General features: G+C 37.0%; 1 protein-coding gene and 1 pseudogene across 2 annotated transcripts; one reads left to right on the forward strand and one right to left on the reverse strand.

Moving 5' to 3' along the window:
* Positions 1-8,542: 8,542 nt before the first annotated feature.
* LOC103705986 (uncharacterized) lies at positions 8,543-15,759 on the reverse strand. Its single transcript, XM_008789914.5, has 3 exons — positions 15,610-15,759; positions 9,473-9,751; positions 8,543-8,821 (listed from the first exon to the last, which is right to left on the reverse strand). The coding sequence occupies exons 1-3, from the start codon at positions 15,749-15,751 to the stop codon at positions 8,790-8,792; spliced, it is 453 nt and encodes a 150-aa protein (XP_008788136.2). The 5' UTR covers positions 15,752-15,759; the 3' UTR covers positions 8,543-8,789.
* Positions 15,753-23,973, forward strand: LOC103706009 (NADH dehydrogenase [ubiquinone] flavoprotein 2, mitochondrial-like; annotated as a pseudogene). Its single transcript, XR_015977395.1, has 9 exons — positions 15,753-16,101; positions 16,234-16,292; positions 18,657-18,773; positions 19,773-19,850; positions 20,006-20,111; positions 20,258-20,304; positions 20,596-20,673; positions 23,326-23,391; positions 23,476-23,973. The product of XR_015977395.1 is annotated as an NADH dehydrogenase [ubiquinone] flavoprotein 2, mitochondrial-like (transcript).
* Positions 23,974-24,948: the final 975 nt, after the last annotated feature.

The following is a 24,948-nucleotide window of genomic DNA, read 5'->3' on the forward strand; positions in this document are numbered from 1 at the left end:
AACCTTTTGTAAGCTGATCAGCCAAATTATTTTCTGATTTTACAAAATTCAAGGCAATAACATTATTTTTCAATTTATATCTCAATGATTTATGACGTACTTTTAAGTGCCTGTTCATTTTTACATTGGCATTTTCTTGGTTGCACTTATCTATTGCAGATTTACAGTCACAATGTAAGGAGACAGGTGGTAAAGGTGACTCATCTACAGGAAGGTCTATAAGTAGATCTCTGAGCCACTCAGCCTCAGTGCTAGTAGTGTCTAAAGCTATCAGTTCAGACTCCATGGTACTCCTAGATATTAAGGTTTGTTTGGTGGATTTCCAAGACACAGCAGCACCTCCTAGGAGAAAGACGTATCCTGTGGTGGATTTAACATCTAAGGTATCGCTGATCCAGTTGGCATCACTATAGCCTTCTAGAACAGCAGGAAACCCACTAAAGTGCAAACTATAGGACTTGGTACCCTTAAGATACCTAAGAATTCTCTCTAATGCTGTCCAATGATCTCTATTTGGATTAACAGTATATCTACTAAGTCTATTTACAGCATATGCTATGTCTGGCCTAGTGTAGTTTGTTAGGAATCCTAGTGAGCCTATGATTTGAGCATATAGGCTTTGAAGGACAGGAGTTCCTAAGTTCTTCTTAAGATGAGTAGAGGGATCAAATGGAATAGAGACAGGCTGACAATCCGAATAATTAAATTTATTGAGTATCTTGTCAACATAATGACTTTGGGATAACTCAATTCCATTTGCACTTCTAATTATTTTGGTATTTAAAATTAAGTCAGCTTGTCCCAAGTCTTTCATATCAAACTTATGACTTAAAAATTGTTTTACTTCATCAATTATCTGAAGATCTGTCCCAAAGATCAGTATATCATCTACATAAAGGCACAAGATCACAAATTTGTGTCCAACTCTCTTATGATATACACATTCGTCTGTGCTATTGATTTCAAATCCAAATGTCATTATGGTTTCATCAAATTTCAAGTGCCATTGCTTGGGTGCTTGTTTAAGACCATAAAGAGATCTGACTAGTCTGCAAACTTTATTTTCTTGGCCTGGGATTTTAAATCCCTCTGGTTGGTCCATATAAATTTCTTCATTTAAGTCTCCATTTAGAAAAGCTGTCTTAACATCCATCTGATGAATCACTAATCTATGAATGGAGGCTAATGCTATAAGGACCCTAATAGTAGTTATCCTAGCTACAGGTGCATAAACATCAAAGAAATCTACCCCAGGTCTCTGAGTAAAGCCCTTGGCAACTAATCTAGCCTTAAATTTATCTACAGAGCCATCAGGCCTAAGTTTCTTCTTAAAGATCCATTTGCATCCTATTGTTTTACAACCAGGAGGAAGATCAGTCAATTCCCAAGTATGGTTTTAGATAATTGATTGCATCTCATTATCCACAGCTTCTCTCCAAAAAGGTGAATCCAAAGATTTCATTGCGTCCTCAAAGGTAGTTGGAGAGTCTTCTATTAGGAAGGTATAAAAATCATCTCCAAATGTTTTCTCTACCCTGGATCTTTTACTCCTCCTAGGTTCTGCTTCTACTTCTATTTCTCTTGTCCTTATTCTACTAGAGCTACTAGCTATACCGCTATCTACTCTAGTCTTAAGTGGAAAGGTGTCTTCAAAATATGTTGCATCTCTAGCTTCTATGATAGTGTTGTTACTAATATCATTTACTTCTGAACTTATCACCAGAAATCTATTGGCATTACTATTGGCTGCATAACCTATGAATATGGCATCCACTGTTTTAGGGCCTATTCTTCTGCTCCTGGGATTGAATAGGCTTCCCATTGTAGTGGTGGTTAGGGTTTCTAGGGTTGTAGGGTTTCTTCTTGAAATTCTTACGGAAGGGTCGGTTCTGATTTTTCTTAGGAGGAGCTTCTACATTATATGCATTATTTTTAGGTCCAGTAGAGGTATTATTTCTAAGCCTATGCTGCTCTTCAATCCTAATGGAGTTTAAGACTTGGGTTAGGGTGAGAATTCCTTGGGTATGGCTCAGGGTCTTAGCAAAATCAGACCAGGAAGTAGGTAGTTTATCTATCAAATAGGCTACCTGGAATGATTCATCCAAATTGGTTCCATTAGCCCTAAGCTGGTGGATCAGGGTTTCAAATTCATGAATTTGGTCATTCATAGGCTTTGAGTCCACCATCCTAAACTTATTGAAATCGGAGGCCTTGAACCTCTTTACCCCAGCATCATCAAGACCATATTTGCTATCTAGGGTGTCCCAGAGTTCTTTGGCACTCTTGGCTGTGTAATAGATATCATACAGCCTCTCAGAAAGAGCACCTAGGATTCTATGGATACAATGATAATCTATCTCATCAGGTGTCCTAGAGGGTGTGCTAGTGGAGGCAGAATGTTCAGTGTTGGAAGAGGTAGTTGGGTTGGATCCGTTATCAACTTCGGTCGTACTTTCACCTATGGCTGAGATTAACCCTAATGTGGTGAGCCAGAACCGCATTTGGTTCTGCCACCTCCTAAAGTTATGGCCATCAAATTTTTCAGGTTTGGCACTAAGATGGTCACTAGTGTTTGAGGCCATAGGATCAGGGTTACAGAATAGTGACAGAAACCTGATTGAAGGCAAAAAATCTATGTCAAAAGATTGCACTAATATTTATATTGAACTTTGGATGTCTAATTGATATATCTAAAAACTAATAGCCAGATCAGCTCCAGATCGGTGGTGGAGCACTAGGCTCACTTAAGTACCAGCCTTTCTTAGGCACGTATGCCTTTTTGACAAGCTTTTCTTAGACACTATTAGTTAGTGGATATAATCACTAGAAATCACACAAATTCAATATTTAAAATAACCTAAATGCAAATTTAAACGAATTAACTAATTTTTGAATTTTTTTTTTTGTTTGACCTTTCCGAATTAGTAACAATTGATTACTAAATTTAATTCTAGTAAAACAATTATTGTAATTGAAATCTAATTTATCAATTCAATAAATTATATATAGTAGAATTGATTTATTTTCTTATTAGAATAATTAATTACTAATTTTGTAGCAAATCAATTATTGTAATTAAGATGTCAATTCGATGAATTAAAAGATTTATTTCTTTATTAGAATAATTGATTAAGATCTAATAAGTCAATTCAATAGATTAATTATTATATATCAACCAATTTCCGAATTTCTCGTTTGAATGGGATCTGGAAATTACTCCTTGAGGAGTCCAAATGGAGGTATAATAAACCTCTTGGAGGTTAACCAAATTATTAACTCTTTAGAATAATTTATTATTAATGATGTGCTAGCAAAAACAATTATTGCAATTAAAATCTAACATGCCATAATTGTAATAAAGAATTTAATTAATTATATATTACTAACAAAAAACAAATACTTCTTTGGATTGTTAGCAATATATCTCCTAACTAAATAAATAAATCTATAAATTCAATTAATAAAAAAAAATCTTAAAGGAAATAATATACATGCATATCATTTGGCATTCAAATAATTCTATTTTAATACAAAATAAATCTATTCTAGCACAAAGTAAATCTATGCATTTAATAAGTTTATATCATAGAATTTCAAATCCTACCAATCTACTAATATTAAATTAAAAATAAAGGTAGAAGAAAGTAGCCTGATTGAAAGCAGGTCGAAGCGCGTAGACGCTGTCCCAAAGAAGTATTTGCCCCCACGTACGGGTCACCCGGCAATCCTTCTCGGAGATACGACGACCCTACAACCTTTTCTTCGGCACGTCTCGGAAGAAGTCAAAGCGAACCCGATCGGACTTGCAGATCCAGCAAAGAACGGAATGAAAAGAACTAAATAAACTGAATAAAAAATGTAAAATAAAATTTGGAAGTGGCTAAGAGGGAGAAGAATTTTTTCAGAATTTTTCCACTATTTTTCTGAAATTTTTCGTGTATCAAAAGAGATGAAATAGGAGGTATATATAGGGGTTTTACGCAGGGGCAAAATGGTCTTTTTGGCGGACGCGTCCGCGCCTTCCGCGGACGCGTCCGCGCTCTTCACGCGAACGTGGGCAACGTGCGCCTGTCCGCTGGCATGTTCCCATTTAAACCAAAAACGCCCGTTGGGCGTTTCCAATTCAAACGGGCATGCCCGTTTTATTTCTCAAACGCGCACGCGGCCCGACACCGGCCGCGTGCGCATTTAATTCCTTCTTTGAAAATCCTCGGTTGTTTCCGAAACCAAACGCGTAACGCCCGCTGGGCGTTACCTTTTTGCTTTCCCTCTTAAACGCGCACGCGGCCAAATTTCGGGCCGCGTGCGCATTTAAATTTTTCCTAACAATAAAAACATATGTCTAGATATCTTGATCACTAAAATAGATAAATATATACCTGCATGCATGCATATGTGCTTACACACATGCACGCACTTCACCACCACCGTACACATGTGTGTGCATACGTGCAGGTCCTTTCCAAACAAAATAGTAACTGGGCACAACAAATTACAAGATATTTTATTTTTTTTTCCCCACCATATGTGTTGCTCTACATGAAAAGAAATCCCTGTGATTTATTTTTAATGAAATCTAGAATAAATTACAAAACTCCTTATAATTTCCCACTCATGATTTGCCTCTACATAAAAAATAAAACCTCACATGCAATTTGTTTTTAACAAAATTTAAGCCGTCCATAACAATTTTCGCATACATACACATTATATAGGCTATACTTTATAAAGTGGAAATGTCCACACGAGGTCAGATTAGGTCTCTTGTTCAATAAAATGGCTAGCTTTGGGTATGAATGTTTGAGCATTTTAGTAAACAGGTAACAGATTTTTTTTGATCTCTCATGTATCCTACTCGACCTATATCTAGTTTAACCCAACTAGATTGCCACCCCTATGTGAGATATCCAACAGATATCCACCATGGATATGCCACCTCTCTCACATAGCATGTGCAGGGTAATAATATTAATTAAGGGGACACAAATGCTTGTGCTTAGCATTTGCATTGCTTGCTAAATATATTGATTTCTAAATTTCAATTTGATTATTAATTTAAAGCAAAACTTGTTTGATTAATAATAATAAAAAAATATTCTTTCACTCGATCATCAATGAGAGGCTAATTATTGTATGGACATAGAGAGAGCAACAGGAAATTGCCCTCATACATAATAAGAAATATCATATAAGTTGCAAACACTATTGGCAGCTCCAACTCTCATATTCCTCCATGCTTATTTGATATTGTCTCTGTAGTCTTACAGTGTAAAGCCACTCCCGTACGTGCCGGAAGCGTAATCAAGGTGGTAAAGCTGGGATGGTTTGTTCTTCAACACTGCCTAATGGTTTGCACCCAATTGGCCACCTAATATTAGTGTTAAAGCTTGTTGATGCATATGGTGTTGACTTGCAAAGTTTGATGTGAGTTGTTTTAGGGGTAATCTCTTTTGCTCACCAAAAAACATCAATGATAAATGCAACTTAACTCAACTTAACTAAATCTTGATTTCAAACAAGTTGGAGCCGGCTACATGGATAATTTTCCTCTATTCCACTCAGTTTAAAGCTATATTTTCTAAAAAATATAGTAATATCAGGTCATTCCTTACTACTTTCTTCTATGTGATTTTTAGTCTATCTCTACATTCTTTCTTTCTACTTATATCAAATTACTTATTCATATTGATGCGTCTCTTGGTATTCATTATATATATAAAACATCTAAGTTATCATTCTCTCAACTTCTTCTCAATTTATGCTACCTCCATCTTTTTTATGAATGCATGTATTTCCTATTTTACCTTTTTCTTTATTACCGTATATCTATTTCAACATTCTCATTTCAATCACGCTTATCTTTTGCCCACATTGTTTTCTAATTGCCCAATATTTGATATCATAAAGTATAGCTGGTTGTATGGTTATACTATAAAATTTTTTCTTCAATTTCACCCATATCTTAGAATCACATAGAAACCCAATTGCATTTCTCAATTGTAACTAGCATATTTTAATTCTATAGATAACATCCTCCTCAAATTTCTATTGTTTATGAATAATTGATCTTAAATACCAAAATTGATTACTTTTAGAAACTTCGCGATCCTCAATTTTTTACTTCATGTTTATCTCTACTTGTAATTTTATTAAAATTAGATATGAAAGCAGAGTAAAAAATTGAGGATCCTGAAGATCCTAAAAATAATTATTTTCAATACTTAGGATCAGTTAGTCATAAAAAAGGAGAGACTGAAGAAGACGTTATCGTAGGATTAAAGCAAGGTTGTTAAGATGGACAAGAGCAACTATCATGATTATTTTCATTTTAACCTTATACAATTGGTTACAATAATCACAGTGATCAATAAAGCAGGGATATGCTATGACAAAGTAATGGAATTATTAAAAACTTGGTTTGGGACTAGATGGGTCCATGTTTCCTTTCCTCAAGCCTTTCTTCTATTTTTGATAAAAAAAGATAGGCAAAAGTTGTGGCAATACATTATAACAAGAATGTTGTATAAAAGATCCATAAACATATTTACATCTGAATAAATCAACACCGTTTTTAAGTTTACTATTACTTGGTATGACTAATGACAAACGCAACCAAATATTCCTGACCACTTTTTCCTAGCATCAGTTCTGATCCTTGACAAGACAACACCGAACCAGGCCATGTATGCACATTTTAAAGAACTTGGTCATGGCCGAGGCCTCTTTCCCAAATTACCAGCAATCAGCATTCTTTCAGCAGCCAACCAACTTGGGTGTCTGGAGTTCAAAAGAAAAATCTCTTTATTGAACTTGGATTTTGTGATAAGAAGTCATGACTCATAGATTATAGTTGCAGATGGGTGATGCATTTATGATTTAACAGCTTTAGAAACGGAGCTCAGAGCAACATGAAAAAGTATTTCTTATGCCAGGAGGAGATTAGGGACAGAGCGCATCATCCTTGAGAAAGATTTTACGGTGATCGATTGGATACGAGAGGAGGAGAGTAGGACGGACAGACACCCTCTTATTGACGATATTCGACGGATGGTGCAAGATTGCAGAGAGTTTCAGGCCGTACATGTGTATAAGAAGCGAATAGAGCCGCCGACTGGGTCGCTTCCTAAGCAACGCAGCATACCGAGGAGGTCCTCTGGACGCATCAGGAGACCCCTCCTCCACAGTTATGCCATTTTGTAGCTCTTGACTCTGCTGGTTGCACCTACACCTGGATAGGGTGAGCAGCCACTGTACCAAAAAAAAAAAAAAAAAAAAAAAAAAACTTATCCATAGTAGAACTAGACCTAACTAAACTCAAAATTTCCATGATATTACTAAATTCTAGGGCTGCTAGAAACCTTTCTTGATGAATTCTGTTTAACCAAACTCAAAGTTTGATGGAAACCTTTCTTGATTAATTGTTTGGGCAAGTTTATGAGGCCTAAGGATGGATTCTTTTCTCTTTTAGAATAAATGCAATTACATTGACCATTAATGAAATTTCAGAACATATTTAACTGCACACTGCAGAGAAACAGTTAAAAATGTTATAATGGATAATAAGAACTAAGAATTGTTGAACTTACTCCATGTTGCTAGACAATAAATGCATTGATTATTGCAGGTCTCATGTATTGCTTATCAAATGTTTCATATGCGATCAATTATGGAAGTGGCAATAAAATCTAATATAAATACTTTTAAAGTTTACCTCAAGGATAGTTCAACTTAAAAAATAATAAGCCAAGTAAAATGTCTGCACATCCAATTGAGCTCCATCAAATTCCGTAAACTTGGCCCTTAGATCTTTTATGAAAGTATATCTGCTTACCACGGCCAATACTAAAATAGTTGGCAAAAACAAATGTATTAGATTAGAAAATGAGATGGCATTGCATGTGCTGAACCTGAATGATTGGATGCTAATACTATCACCCATCAAAAAATGTTATAAATAATGGTAGATCTCTACGATACAGTCTCATCTCCAAAAAACATTTAACTGCACACTGGAGGGAAACTTTGATAAAGCCTATTTTTATTCAGGTAACAACCATGGTTTTTGATAGGCTTGCTTTGGCAGCAAAGCTTGACTGGCCAACAGTACAAGATCCAAAACCTACGAACACTTCCAATGGCACCATCTCATGCAAAAATAGGATCATTGTTCAATGCCGAGTTCCACCACAAATTCTGAGAAGACCATCAAAAAATTTACAGATGCTATGACAGAAGTGGATCCAATTTATATACACACCACATACATATCATGCTTTTTATCTCACCACATGTTTAATGCACCCAAAATGATAGCTGCTACCTTTCGACAGCATGATAGCTCTCTAAGCAGGCCGTAGGTTCATCCACACAGAATGCATACATAGAACACCCCACAAGTTACTGGTTTAAATCGGCCGTTATCAACCTTTTTAAATCATTTTCTCGTTCACTGTTTCCAGAATGCTAAACATGTGTCGTTTATATCCATACCTTAAAGTCACAAGCTTCCAAATCAGTGTCAAAATTGCTGAGGCAACATGTATAACTGTAATAAATTACTTGATTTCCAGGAATGAAGAATCCAGTGAAGACTTAAAAAACTAGGGATAAAAAAGAAACATTACACCGCATAATGCCTGTGGAACGAAATAAATGGAAACATCTTGGCCATCATTACAGTATACAGTTAGAGATAATCCATTTCAAGCTAATAAAGCATCTTTGCGTCTGAGTATGCTAGAAAACTTTAGAGCACCTCCTACTGTCACCCGTAAATATGCTCAGCCCTTTCAGTTCATCTCCCAGACAACGCCGCCATCCTCTGCATTTCAATATAGTTTGCCTCAAAATATGCAAAAATACCAGGACAAAAAACGATCTGAAACTGAGAGATATCTCTGCCTACTTAGCTATCTGTCAATATGCTTTTTTCTTATAAATGCCACATGCATCAACAAACATGCTGATAGAGGTAAGTGACTAGAACAATAATCTTTCATGGTAACCCATAAACTTCCACTCTCCCACCACCATCTGCAGGCAACCTATCCATGGACAACCACCAAACACTAATATACCAATTGGGAGTAAGCCAGAAGTCTAATTATGGTGATTAAGCATATATTCAATACATTTCCAACTGGTCCATCGACAGAATCAAAGTTCGCCGTCTCAGTACTGGACCTCATACCGGTGCCACACTAGCACAATGTTAGTACGGTATGATATGAAGAGTTTTTGGCTCGATACGCCATCTGTACCGAGTACTGGTACCGAATTGGGACGGTACGGTATGCCCTTTATTGTCTAATTTGGACCAGTACGGCATACCATAGACAGAAGGGTTTACCATATGAACTAATGGCTCACAACCAGTGGCTGATGATGCCTGTGCAGGCCATTCGAGATGAGTTGCTTCACCTAATATGAATAATTAAATATTTATTGGAGCTTAAAAGCAATAAGATTGCACCTTTAATCTTTTTGTTTATCCAAACCTCCACTAGCATCCCAGCACCAACTCCAGCTGCACAGAGAGCGCCATAGACGGCAATAGCAGAGGGTAATGATCGCCGAGGAAGAAAATAGTAGTCAGGGACTTGTCTTATTTTCTTCGGAAGCCGCTTTTTTGTGACCGACACACTTGGTTGACCAGGGACAGCACCACCCACTGTTTTCCAATCCATGTTTTTCAGTAGGTCTTTAGAGTCTTCAGTTCCCATGGCGCTCTGGATGATCTGAATTAAGACAACTGCCAGATACACAAAAATAGATCAATGAATTTAAAAAAGAAAGAAAAAAAAGATTTTTCAAGATAGACAATCTTGAAGAATGATGAATGTACTGGGGTTATACCGAACTTCAGAAGATCCAGTCAACAAAGGAATGTGATAATACATTTTAGAATTTTTAACTCATCATTCCATTTGGTTTTCCTAGAGGGATGGTCTAGGGTATTTTCAAAATTAGCAGGCTATAAAATGACAGGAAGGGTAAGTAAGTCATGTTTCTGGTCTGTAATACACAATCACAGATAACTAAAATTTAAAATAAATACGTAGGGCAAGTGCTGGTGATGCATTTTCACTAATGAACTCTTCTAGAGATCATTATCGGAGTTTGACTCAAATTTGATCCATTTTCAAAGTTAAAGCCAAGCCATGCATGGAATGTTAGACTCAATCAGATAAGACCCAATCATGAGCATGAATGTGGGGTAACACAATGGAAGAGGGTGACCAAGGTTTGTAAGCATATGAACAACCGGGCGTCCAATGTTCTGTCACATAAGGAGAGCCTACACCAAATCTGAATGTGATTCTATAATAGGAGATTATTTGTGCCTTATGGGAACAGGCTTAGTTGGAGTCACATGTTTCCTTCTTTAATTAGAAATTAAGATAGAGAATCCTGCATGTTCCCACTCTCTTTTCATTAGAAAAGGCCAGCTCCACCGGATTCAAAATCAGTATAATTATCCACAAATCAAATGTCACCTCTTCATGGGTTCATGAGACTCACGTCACCAATCCAGTCTTCAGTCCCCCTACAAAAGGAGAGAATAAGAGGACCTTTTCAAAGGGATCTGGATTCTGCTAATGTGATCACGTTATCTAAGGAGATTCGAGGTTGCATGAACACCCAGAATCCACTAATCTTGCAACTCTCCAGTAGATAGCACGTGCAATCTTAGGATGTCCACATAGAAATGTGACCTTTTTCAAGCCAACTCACTTCATTCTTGAGACACCACACATGAGGTGAATATTCTCCTTGTAAGAACCAACTCATTATGTGGGATCATCAAGTCTGAAACTTCAATGCAGTGTCCCAACATGTTATGTTCTACTATAAACAAAGAGAGGCTGCCATGAACAAGGAGAGGGAGAGATCTTTCTTCTCCATCGATGTTGGAGTGTTACCTTGCTCGACGCCCAGTTGCTGCTATGATCAAGAGAGACTTCTTCCTCGATTCCTTTAAGTGTTGGATCTTCTCTGAGGTTCCCTCATGGTGTAAGCATCTGCTTTTCCTCAACATCCAGAGACTGATCTTGCAATCAGAAAGAGCACCCGAAGCGCTTGGCGTCTTGGGAGCAAGGTATGCCGAACCGGTACCGGTCGGCTACTGGACCGACTCGGACTGAATCAAACCGGTACTAAACCAGTATCTTGGTTTGCCACAGCGCGTCCACGTTGTGGCTGATTTGACCACAGCGTGTCCGCACTTTGGTCAAATCAGACCACAACGCGGATGCACTGTGGCAAAAAAAAAAAAAAAGAACCGGTGCAGTTCGCACCAATTCCTAGTCGGTTCCGTCCGGTATGCCTCGAGTACCAGTCAGTTCCGGACCAGTACCACTTGGTTTCGGCTCCATAGGGGCCAAAACTGTTTTCCACCACCGAACCGAACCCGTCAGAGACCGGACCGGTTCGGCATAGGCTGAACCGGCCGATACGGGCCGATTCAGTATTCCTTGCTTGGGAGATTCATCAAACTTTCCTCTAGGCTGTAACACTTCCATCGCAAGGATCCTAAGCTTGAAGTTGGAGTGCTGCCTTGTTCAATGCTCAGATGCTACAATGGTTGAGTTTGCTGGGACATGTGAAGCCGAAAGAGATATAATTTTGACATCAATGTGCTGCTGATTTCAGGTCTCAAGGAGAAATCTTGACTGCGACCTTGAGGTGCCGCTAAGTTTGAATCTAAAAAGAGGAAGACTTCTATGCTTCTGATCGAGCCTGGAATCTGCAGGTTCCTAGTCATATCCCTTGCTTCCACAGCCAGCATATCTCCACAGTCCTATGCTCAATCAAATTTTTCCCTCTCACTGCAGAGAAATAAGATGGGGGTACCCCATCATTTTTCATAGGTTGCATGCAACCTTTGTTTCAAGAGACCTTTCTCTTACAAATCCATTCTATCATAGAGGTTCCAAGAAAGGAGCCTCATGATTCAAGGACAAGCTGTTTCAGGTAAATTCATTGTTTCATCTAAGATATGATCCGGCTAGCAGGTTTCAAGATTGAAAATTTGAAATAATGCGATTTCTAATGAGGCCCCATATATTTGATCCCATAAAATCAAACTCATGCTTAAAACAGACACAGCCATATACTGGTTCAAACATGACAATAATTCACCCTGGCTCTTTGTTCCAGTCTAGGCATCTGGCTCTAATAAAATAAAAAGAAGAAAAGCTCGAGGAAGAATCAACTGGAGGTTGAAGATAACTGCCAATGGCAATCTTGTAAATTTTGGAAAATGATGGAACATGATCTCGCCAAGTTAAAGATGGTTCAAAGCCTGAAATTGAACTAAAGCAGATCCAAGTTGGTCATGTGATCAGATATTATTCAAACTTGACTTGAGACCACACCTGAACCTGATTAAGATCTAAATCAAGCTTGGCCACTAATTGAATGAGATGGTTTCACCAGTGTTGCATTACCATAGATACGAGAATCAGATTTGGATGCATATCCAAGTGTCTGATTTGGCAAGCAGGGAAAAAGAGCTACAATTATATGCAAGATAGATTATAATTTTAACCAAATTATTACATATATACACATATTTATTATTCTTTGTTTAAATATTAAAAGAAAATATTAAAAAGATATTGTTTGTTAATACCTTTCAATATAATATTTCTCATTCAAACCTCCTAATTAATTTAAGAATATAAGAAAAATAGTAATTTCAAAGTTATTATATTGAAAAGGAAAAATAGTCACTTCTAACATGAAAATGGAAAGTCAAACTCATTGTTGGAAGAGTTCAACTCGCCACCAATCTTCAAAAGTGGCAACCACAGAACTTTATATGTATACAACTGTCTGATACGTATCTAACTCAGATACATGTCCAACAAGGATTTTTGGGGCCGAACATGGGTGCCTAGGTAACACAAGGTTTCATATAAAAACCTCGATTTCAGATGACTAAATCAGGTATAAGAAGCCACTACTGTTTTGGCCAACCTAAACTCATACCAGCAAGGCTTTAATATGAACTCATGGATAATCAGGTGGATTTTTATGCAAATCCCAATCCCGAACATATTTGAGTTGACTTTATGGCTGGATTTAACCCGGTTCAAGAAGAAGTGGGGTCAAATCCATAGATAGGTCCCAAGTTGAGCAGATAGGATTTTGGTTAAAATAACTCAAAACTTCACTCAAAATGGCTGATCAGACAGTTTCCTGAAACAACTCCTGACCATGATAAATTCATAATGGGAATTATGATGGACTCAAATTCCAATAGACAAGGTTCAAGGTGAGAGCCTAATATTTTATATTTGAGTATTAATCCATATCTTCTCTGTATTTGTATTTTTGATCCCTGAAATCTTATAACTTATTTCTTATACATCCCTAAGGTTAACTAGATGGTATTGGAATATTTAGCTTATATCCTCCTATTGGCGCTAATTTTCTGGACAATTTGTCTCTCACTCTCTCTCTTAACCAACCCTTTAACATGTGCCCCTCCACTGTTCGTCCCCAAATGATCAGTTCTTAAGCGAGAAGAAGGTGAAGAAAAGAAGAGGATGAAGTGAGCGAGCAGAGGCCGAGTCCCAAGCCTCTTTCGCTGTTAAGCCAAGGGCATTTTTATCCTTTCACAAACTCGATCACTATTAAGTAGGATTCAGTTAATGAAAATTAGTGGAAGGACTATTGTTTAAAAAAACTTTATAAGGATTTTTACAAAAATATGAAAAAGACAGGACTTAGCCTGCAAATATGAAAGATTTCATGGATTAATCTGAAAAAACCCAAATATTACTCATATTTGATTTTTAATTAATTGACCTAAACTCAGAAGAGTCAGGTTCAAGCATGATCCTAGGTCTGATGTGAGTTTATTTAATTTTTATTGGGTTAAGGGCTCACCAAATGATTCAATCAAACACAACCTGGCTTATGTTATCATACATACTGATCATGAATTGTTCCCAATTAAGTTTTTTTTTTCTTTTTCTTCCGAGTATGAGCCTAAACCCATGTCAGGTCTTCTCAACATATGAGTATCGCATGTTAGCCATGTGAATGTCCTAAATATTAGAGGTGACCACTTTTAGGATTGAAAGTTCAAGCCCGAACCTCAAATATAACATCCTACAATTTTGTATTAACCCCAAAAATATTGTTCTATAAATACCACAAGTGGTTAAAGGTTCAAGTATGAGATGCTAACCCTATGCATAATATTTTTTTTTGGAAATGCAACCTTATGCATAATCAAGTTCATACCTAAACACTCCTAATCCACCCCATAAAAAATGTGCATGCATACTTGTAATATCTTGTACTCATCTTATCATGATACCCTAATTATCTAGGGATCTTAATCATATCCTATATAACGGCTTCGTATACCAAGGCCATATAATCATATCATCCTATCGAATACTATAGGTATTCCATATTGGATAGCAGTAATATGCTAACTTATTTAATCACCTTAACACCCTTACGCTACAAATCATACCTTTTTAAAAAGGTTATGCCTTTATAAATTAATGCAAGCTTTATATTATATCTAATATTATTGGACGGGTTATTGATTTCCAGCCGGCTTGATCGGAGGTCACTCTTTCATAATGAGCATAATTAACTAGGGCTCAAGCACAAAACCTAAGAAACATGTGCCCCACAATCACCTGAAATCCTACAAAATTATAATATCCCTGCCCTGTACCTGGAGATTTGAATTCAACCCTCAGATTCAACAACATGTCCCATGAGTCAAACAACAAGCACTAAAATTTTGCTTAGTTTTAGCTACAATTGGATTAGGCATGTTCTAGATGTTATTAGAAATTAATCACAGGATTACTTACCATGATGAGATATTTATAACAACGAAGGAAGAAAGAAAACAAAATATTGTACCCTGTAGCTCTATTTTTTATCGCTTCAGGCATCCAAAACACCAAGGGTGACACAAAAAAATTTAATTTTGTTTTTACACCAACCAGATAACAGCAATATTCACATAAAAAAATTAATTTTGCAATACTTAAAACTGAACATATAAAAAGTAGCCAAAACGGGAAAAAGTAGAATTAGTAATTTCCTTTCATCTAGTAATAGATTTTACAACCTCATTATCAGCAACATGCACAATCTTACAATTAGAAGAAGCGAAAATTTGATGCTACCACAATAATATCCAAAACAATAGCAAGATGCCACGAAATATACGGCAAATTAAGATTCAAAAAGGAACGGTTCATTTGTTTTCTTAATATAATACTGAGTATCAAAACCTCACAACCATTTCATAGCAAACAGACACAATAAGCCATTATAGAAGAACAAAGAGCAATTCTCTCATTCCATTAATTCTTAAGAAAAATCACAAAAACCCAGCTCTCCGCCGTCTACTTTTTTCAAGAAAAATCATTTTTTTAGCATCAAAATAGAAATCAAAACGTCCCTCCGTGACTCCGTCCAATATAAAAGATTGGACGAAACAAAGGAGGAAGTTTTATTAGGGTTTTAAGGGTTTCCCATATACAAGATTGGAAGGGTTCTTTCTATTGCCGGATTTCTCTCCTCTAGCAATCTGGGAAAAGCGCCGAAGCTATTAGAGTCTCTTACCTTCAAGAAGAATCGAATCAGATGGCGAGAGAAGAAGCCCTCTCAAGTCCCCGGCGGAGGAGCGGAGAGCGAGCCTGGGTTCGAAATGAACGCGTGGGGTATTAATGGGAAAGGAGCTGGAACATATACGCGGGCCCCACATGTAGTTTTGTAAAATTTCTGCGACGTGGCGACTTATAATTGGTATTTTTTGTGGTATCTCGACCCGAAGATTTATATTTCTCGGATCACTCCTCCCTCCGTCACCCTCTCCTGGCCATCTTCCACGATGTTCTCGCCGGCGGCCCGCCTCGCGGCCCAGCGCCTCCTCAAGATTCGGCGAGCTCTGCACGCTCCTCCGGTAGGGTTTTCTCCTCCGTTCCCCTTGCAATCCAACTATATGCTTCGATTTCAGTCTATTCGTTGTTCTGTGCGACTTCTCTCTCACTGGATTCTATTCCAGGTCGTCTCCCCTCCTTCGCCTCCAGATCCTTCTTGACCGCCTTGAACCACGTGAGTTCTTGATAGATTTTGGCTCCCTCATTGTTGATATTATCAGATTTGGCTTGAAGTTACCAACTTTTGTGGGTTTTTTTTTTTTTTTTTTGTGTTGAACTTTTTGTGTTTATTTTTATCATTTCTCAGCACATTGATTCTCCGGATAACATTTCTGACATGAATTCACGAAAGCCAATATGGAAAGGGTATGTGGTTTCGTTTTTATTTGTTAATTTTTGTTTTTATTCCCTTACACTAATTGTGAGAATTTTGGACATTTGATGTGTTTCCTGGATTTATTTGAGATCTGAGTACTAAATAAAACAAACATAAATTGATCTGGACCATTGATTAATGCCTAAATCTCGTTTCTACCTTTACAACATGAATGGGCACCTATTGGGTGGTTGGAACTCATATCTAAAGAGGGGGAAAAAAACTGGGGACCTACTTTTGAAATCTAAGGTTTTGGTTAGATGAATCTTATTGTGATTTATGTTTGTTCCAATGCGACTGTAAACTGTGTTGGCGATAGTTCTTTAAGCGTGACCCTTCTTGGGAACCGCCAAAGCCAAGCCAAGATGTTGGCGACTCCAATGCACAATCAAATCTGAGAACAAATATGCAAAGAGAGGAAAATTTAGTGAAAAAGAAGAGTAGGAAGAAAGAAGAATGGGGGAAAAGTGGAATAGAAGGTGCAAAGTAGAAGTGGTTAAAGTAATGTTGATAGTTTAGGGAGTCAAAGGGTGACAAATGTGGTTGGAAATGCTAGACGAAATCATGCATCAGCTTTTGAACGTCACTAGTTAGTGATGGAGAGGAGAGCATCAAGCTCCATTAATTTCTAAAAGAAAAGAAAAGGAGGTGGTATAGGAGCGAGTGATCCCCAAACTGAGAGTAACATTATTTAAGGGGTTAAAACTTGCCAAATTGATCTTGAAGTAGAAGTTTTGGAAAATGACTGACTCATTTACCAGCTTTGAATGGTCAGTAGGTCAGTGATGGGGAGGAGAGCACAAAGCTCCATTAATTTCTTAAAGAAAAGAAAAATAAGTGGTACAACGGAGAGTGACATCAAAGCTAACAAAGACTAACAATATTTAAGGGGTCAAAACTTGCTAAATTTATCATGCAGTAGAAGTTTTGTAAAATGACACTATTCACTTCCTGGACAAGATGGGCTCAAACCTCTAAGACCATATAATGTATCCCCGAGGGTCCAAACTCACCCTGAATCTGTTGAATGCCCTCATTTTTTGACATATTGCTTAGATTACCTATATTGGTTATGCTTCAAGAATGAAGCCCGGTGACAATATGAGCATGATGACATCCAATGATTGGAGCAATAATTAGAGACTTATCACTGATAAGCAAGTTATAAAATTCTCACAAATCTCTTGTACATAATTGTAAGTTCTTGTATCCTTATAAAAAGATAGAAGGTTCATGCAGACAATATCTCATTATGGCGCCCAACATACAAAATCATGTTCAAATAAGGTGCAAACCAGCATGTTAAGAATATCACACTATGAGGTAAACTATACTTGAGAATGCAATGAATGTAAAATGTGTCCAACACAAGGAGCTCTTGACAGAATGTATTCACAAATAATGCTGTGAAGTTCTCTTATTGTTAAGACTTAGCTAGAAGGGAACAAGAGAACTTTGAACTTCATGTAATATCTAGAGAAGATGACATTGGAGCTGCATTGAGGAAACACTTCATGGCTAACATGAGGTTGCAGTATTTGGGCCACTTCTGGCCTTTATTGTTTCTTTAGGGTGGGTTGCAGTGGTATTTGGTTTCTGGATTCACTATAATGTAACCACATTTTCATTTGTGTGTGGTGCATTCGTCTCTCATGTTGAGTTGTAGTGTTGCAACTTGCAACTATTGCCCCTTTGCCTACTTCATTAGAAGATTTTTTTGATTTGTTTTTGTAAGTCTGGATCTCCATCCTTGTTATGCTGCCCTAATTTTCATCAATAAAGTTATAGTCAATATGCTGCTACCTTTGAAAGGAACATTTCGACTGTTAAGAGTCATTTAAAAATCTCAATCTCATCATCCTTCATCATATTTAGAATCTCAGGGGGGGAAAACAAAAAAGATAGATCGTATGCCATCCTTCATAAATATTGTGAAATCAAGCAAACAGAATGCTATATGCTGAAGTATACTGTTGAAATGCTGTTCAAAAGATCAACTCTCCATTCTCATGTTACATCACTGTTGATTCAATGGCAAATTGGAAGCTTTATGTCTGTACTATTTCCAGCAATGCCACATCGTAAAATAACAGGAGTTGTTACATTAGTTGGACAGCAGATTGGAGACTTCTCATTTACTCTTTACAACGACAACCAATACCTCAAATACATAAAAATAGCCTTGAAGTCTTCTTACATTACCGTTGTCTGGACAGTTGCATAACTGATTCAGTAATTTTTAGTTCATTGACTAGTATAGGGCTCTATGACTGTGATTTCCCTATTCCATTTTTGTGTTGCCTCTTTATGTAGATGGGCAGAAAGTTAATGATCATCTGCATGCATATCTTCAGGTCAAGGAGATACTATCCCACTACCCTTCCAACTACAAGCAATCTGCTGTTATCCCACTACTGGATCTTGGACAGCAACAGCATGGTGGATGGTTACCAGTTGCTTCAATGAATGCAGTATGTTTAAGATAGATGGTTAATTATGTTTTTTTTTCCTGGCCGATGAAGTTACTTAGATGCAATATATGTCATCTTTGAATGGAAGATCTGTTTATTCTCTAGGTATTTATCATGTTACAGTTATCTGGACTCATTTAGAATGAATCATCTGATGCAATAGACTTGGCAAAGTACTAGAAGATTATCTTTATTATCAACATGCATTTATAGGTTTATTGTGGTGCATGGAAGGGAGGTCAGGGGGCATTCGTTTCTTCCATTCTATAATTTAGTCGATTTTGTTATCTCTTCCTCTGCGCCCTTTATATTTTTTTTCCATGTACATTGAAATGGGAAACGGCTTCTGCAGAGTGAATTGAAGCACTCATACCACTAAAACTAAATGATTTTTGATGCCATTACCAAGAAGATAAGTAATCTGTAATTACTCACATCAGATGTGGTGAGAAGAAGCTGATAAGGCCGCTAAAACTAATAATATGATATAATACTCAGACAATCAAGGAAGTCAAAAACACAACCCTTCTTGATTAAGATTGTTTTGTATAAAATATGATGGTGATAGTAGATGCCTGATTGGAAAAGGGGATTTTCTTCTTTTTTTTTGTTTTCCTGTTCCTTAAACTCTTTTTTGGGGCAGGGGGAGTGGGATGACGTCAGTTGTTTAAGCTTGTGTTGGAATGGGAATGATGCATCAGCATCAGTGCAACAACCTAGGCAGAATATTCCAAATTTCAATAGACACATTTTTTAGTGAGAACGTCATCTAATTAGAGCAACAGTAGTGGTGGTGCTTGTATGCAGTGATAGTTTTGCTGAACCTCTGTTATATTTATGTTTCACATGGCTGGAAGCTTGACTATTGCCAATCAGCTAAAACAACTATGCAAAATCTGACTTTTGTTCTTTTTTTTCATTTCTCTCTTCTGTTGTTAGGCGCTGATAATCCTTTATCAAAAGTTTTGCATTTATTAATCTCATGTTCTGGTGTTTCAGGTAGCTAAGATCATTGAAGTTGCTCCTATCCGTGTATATGAAGTTGCCACATTTTATTCAATGTTCAATAGGACTAAGGTGAATATGTCAATTTAATGTTTTCTTCTGCTTCATAGTTGTCCAATATTGCTGTCAGTATATAATAACACTTCCATGCATAAAGATGCAGTCATGCAAATATTTAGTATTTAGATGCATGACCTACGCCTTAGTAACTTGTTGATGTTGTGCAGGTTGGTAAATATCACCTTTTGGTTTGTGGAACAACACCTTGTATGATACACGGATCACGTGATGTTGAAGAGGCCTTGCTAAAACACCTGGAAGTAAAGCGCAATGGTGTGTATTTTCATGGACCCCACACTTCTGCCCCTCATTGTGCATGCACAATGTTATTTTGTTGTATGGGAAGGGCAGGTATAGCTTGAAGTTTGCGTATTGAAGCTTATGCATCTGTAAACTAATTAGCTGCATTTTATTTGCAGAAGTGACAAACGATGGCATGTTTTCTGTTGGGGAGATAGAGTGCATGGTATGTGTTTTCTCAGCCAGCAGTGTTGTCAATTTAATTTTTATTATGAACTTGTTGATGTTTATATGAATAGATTTAATGATGCTTGATTGCAATTTGTTATGGTTGTGGTGGAGTTCTTTCACATGTAACTTGCACCATAAAACCTGTTGGATGGCAATTGGTCAATTTGGTTCATTCATGAGAAATGCAAACTTGAAAGTGAAAGGACCATATCTCATTAATTATTGTTTTTAGTTTTGGTACTCACTCAATTCAACGCATTCTTATAGCAGTTATTATCTACCACAGGGATGTTGTGTGAATGCTCCAATGATTGCTGTGGCTGACTATACTAAAGGTTCAGATGGATATACATACAATTACTATGTGAGTTCACATTAATCCTCTTCCATTTTTTTTGCATTCTAGTTAATTTATCATTTAGAAAGAATCTTAAATGCTTAATCTATTTTTGGTTTGACTATCACTCTGAAACCACTATATTAGATAGAAACCGTGGAGCTGGGTCAGGCTCGGGAAAGCAGCTACAGGCCAGGCCCACTAAAGCGGGCAAGAAGCCCGTCTAAGAAGAAGGGGGCCTGCGGACTTGTGGACCCCGGGCCAGGGCCTGCGCCCCCCATGCCGGGTGAGGGCACTTCGTGCTAGGGGAGAGAGGTGCTGGTTCATCAGTTTCATGACCTGGTAATATATATAAAATTGAAGTGCAAAATTTTTGTTCATCAGTTTATATCAAGGAAACAATTTCGTATGGCAAATTGGATGGAGGGGCTTTGCTAAATTACGTGAAGCTTATTAAAATATTTGATCCTAAAGAGAAATGACCTGAGAAGAGGGGGGGGGGGGGGTGTTAAATTATAATTAAGTTATTTTGAATTGTACTAGGTTCATCTTGGATACTTCTTGGGATCGTAGGCTAGATAGCAATCAAAATACTATTCTGGATCAAAATAGTGTTATTAAAGGTGCTCGGAGGTTTTCATTCCTCGGTTCCCTTACACCTTACAAGTCATTGTGGATGCTGGAATTGGTAGGGACTATTTCCCTTGTGTATAAAGGTTGTGAGGCGAGTGTTGAGCGAAGACAAAATTGGAGACTGTCCATGCTACCTGCTCAGCTACTTTATCAGAAGTCATTTTCAATGCAATTCTGGATTCTTAAGTTTTGAAATGGAATGAGAACTTTCCAGTGGTTGGTTGGTATTCTGTTTATGGAGTGCCTACCTCCTAATTGATACAAATATCATTACAAAAATAAGAGAGACTTTTTGAAATTTGTTTAAAAGTACAGCATGACACTTCTTCGATTTCTCTGATCCCCTTGCCTTCATGGTAATGTGGTTTTTGGAAATCTAGGACAGGCATATTATTACAGAAAAAAAAGTGCTTTATTTTCGGTCATCTGCTGGAGGTTGCCTCTTTTTATGGAGTTTGCAAGGATAAGAATTTTATTTAGTGTTGAAAACAGTTCGTAAATAGCTTTGTGCGACCTTTTCAGAGATCAAAAATGAAATGCAACTATAGTGCCATCAGCAAGAAGGATGTCTTTGTTATAACTGTTCATGTGTGTGTGTGTGCTTGTGCAGTGTGGACTCTTGCTTAAGATCACAAGAGATGGAACATTTTCCAGTGTGGTGTAAGATGGATGAAGCTTAAGAATAATCAACTAGAAGATTTTTTGTCTTTTTGGTAGGGGCTGTGTTAAAGAGTAGCTTCAGAGATGCTTTCTTAATGCCACATCATGGGGCAGGAGGTAATGAATTATTGGTAATTCAGATTTCAGCATTTTTCTTCTCTTTTGATATTTCAAGGGACATGACTATAGCATTGAAGCTTGGAGATGCCGCAGAACATCTAGCGTTTGTGCAGTAAATTTCTTCAATGCTGAAAGATCTAAACCAATAAAATAAATGTTGATGTATAATGTTTTGAAACTGTGCCAGTTAGCCTTTTATGCTATTTTCCAAGTAAGCCATCACACTGTTGTCAAAATCTTATGATCCATGATCTGGATTGTGCAATCCGGATCAAAATATCCCTAAACAATCTGGACCAGATCCACAGGTTTGGATTCTTAGATTGAAATCAGGTTGGATCATAAGATCCTGATCATGGAATTCCTGTGCGAATCCAGATATAAAATTCATATTTATTTACACATCCGTTAATTGGAACGCCTTCTTATTGTCTTCCAACTTTTTTTGAGTTTAAAAATGGATTTCTTAACATATATAAGCCTCCAATACAAACAATTAACAATGTTCTTGGCTTTCTGAACATTTCAGAACAAAGAAAGACAAATATTAGAGTTTTGTTTAGCTAAAACAAAAAAATTGCAATCTTTTTCTACAGAGTTTGGTTTCTTTTTGTCTACAATCTTCTACGGTGAAGGAGAATTAAGTTGATATGTTTGGTGAGCTAAATATGCTTTGTTGGGCATATTAGGCTTTACCTGTTTCTTTGCAAAAGTGAGGAACTCAATATCCATATGCCAACAGGACGAGAAAGAATATTTTATTTCTTACTCAAGAAGCAAAAGGAAGGAAAGGAGGCAATTTTGTATACTGGATCAAGTGATGATGATGATGTAATGACTGCATATTGTTTGTCTTTTGATTTTTCACCTCAGACCTATGTCTGTGCAGATCTTTCTTGGTCAGACTAAGATATCCTTTGGACTTGTATGGTTGGTACAGGACTGTATTGGACAATTAAACACTTGTCTACTGGATATGTTATATGTGGGCTGTTCATTGTTGAAGGGTGTTCTTTATATCAAATATGTTGGTTTTTTGTGTATTCATTTAGACTGCACTTGAGTCATTTTCTTACTTTTAATGTAGTTTTTGCTTTTACTTTTTAATTATCAAGCAAGGGTCTTACAATCCATGATGTGACCCTAATGATCCCTTAAACATCGAGCTCTAATGATGATTAATTTAACAGTTATCTGTAGTCACTAAGGGAGAATTCATTTCTCCTGTGATATTTTCCTGATTCCTAATTGCTTGTGTTTGTTCAGGAAGATGTCACTCCCAAGCGAGTGATAGAGATTGTTGAGATGCTGAGAAAGGGAGAAAAACCACCGGTAAGTTGGTTAAAAATGAGAGGGCAACGAATCTTTTGCTAGTCTGGTTATAGTTCTGTTTTTGTGATCGCAATGCTCTTTCAGGTTGGTACACAGAATCCAGATCGGACGAGGAGTGGACCTGCTGGAGGGAACACAACTTTGCTTGGGGAGCAAAAAGCTCCACCGTGCAGAAATCTTGATGCCTGTTGAATTTCGATTGAATTGTATTGTCATTAATGGAAATCAAATTTGTTTATTGGCTTCATTTTTGGAAGCCCAGTTGCTGTTGCACAGCACTCTACTCCTGGTTATGGATAGAGATACAGGATAAGGTCGTCTAGACTCCATTGGCTTTCAAGGCCAATGGTCATTCATATGTTTGTCTTGTAATTTTTGTCTGGCTAGCTTTCGTTAGCAACAGTGAAACTCTTGATGCAGAATTTTTACCAGGTGCTGTATGATGGAACGTTCATATATCCTCTTAACAAGTCTTTTTCAGATAGCTACTTCATCCTTCATTCTGAACAATCGGGTTTGCACTTCCATGCCATCCATTTTGAAGCAATGTGATAGGATGACTAATGGACAGAAACAATAAAATCGAAAGACTGCTGAACCGACCTGGTGCGAAATTGGGTCGGTTCGCCTATTACTTTCGGTTCCGGCTCTGTATCGGCCGGAACCTATATAGTACCAGTCAGAACCAATATAGAATCGGCTGAAACCGGTCCCTTACTGACCGAAACCGGCCGATAAGTGCTCGAACCGGTCAGAATTGGTCAGTTCGGTGTAAACTTGGTATGAACCGGCTGGTTTGCACCATTTAAATCGGGTTGACTCTGTAGACTACACTTGATAGGCCGGTTCGCACCGAGTCAACCCGATTCAAACTGGGTTGACTTCGTAGACTGTACCTAATGCTTTTTAAAGTATTAGGTGTCTGTTGAGAAGGCCGAGCAGCATTTTGAAAGCTATTTTGCTTCCTCGACCGCTTCTTCTTTTCAAATACTCAAAAAATAACAGTGGTTCAGGCTATCAGAAGGCTAAATTAGGTGTGTTTTCTCTTTCCTACCCCATTCTCTTCTTTTTTTGGACTTCAAAAAATAGCTCAAAAATTAATTATACCAAAATTTTCGATTTGGACTTGATTTTTTTATATATTATAGATCTATAGACGATCTACACGCTGACATAAAATTTTTAATTTTCGGATTATATATAATTTTTAAGAATTAAAAATATATTTTTGAATTAAAAAATAATTTTTTAATAAATAAAAATTTAAAAAAACTGTAAAATCAGAAACGAGAGGTATCGTCATTCGACCTGATTTTAGATATCGGTATGTATGTTGGACTTTAAATATATGTAATTAATTGTATTTTTTTTTAAATTTTTACGTCCCTACTTGATTTGAGAATTTTTTATATTGTTCATTTTATAATTTGTATTATTTTAAAGCAATAAGATGCATTATTTAGGCTAAACTGAAATCATAGAAACATTAAATAAACATCAAAGTAGACTTAAATTCATTGAAAAAGTTCGAAGAGTGATTACCAATTAAATATTTTT

The sequence above is a fragment of the Phoenix dactylifera genome, chromosome 1 (genome assembly GCF_051530095.1).
Source record: "Phoenix dactylifera cultivar Ajwa chromosome 1, Ajwa_hap1_PhDact_Kaust_v1.1, whole genome shotgun sequence".
In the NCBI taxonomy this organism is placed as follows: Eukaryota; Viridiplantae; Streptophyta; class Magnoliopsida; order Arecales; family Arecaceae; genus Phoenix; species Phoenix dactylifera.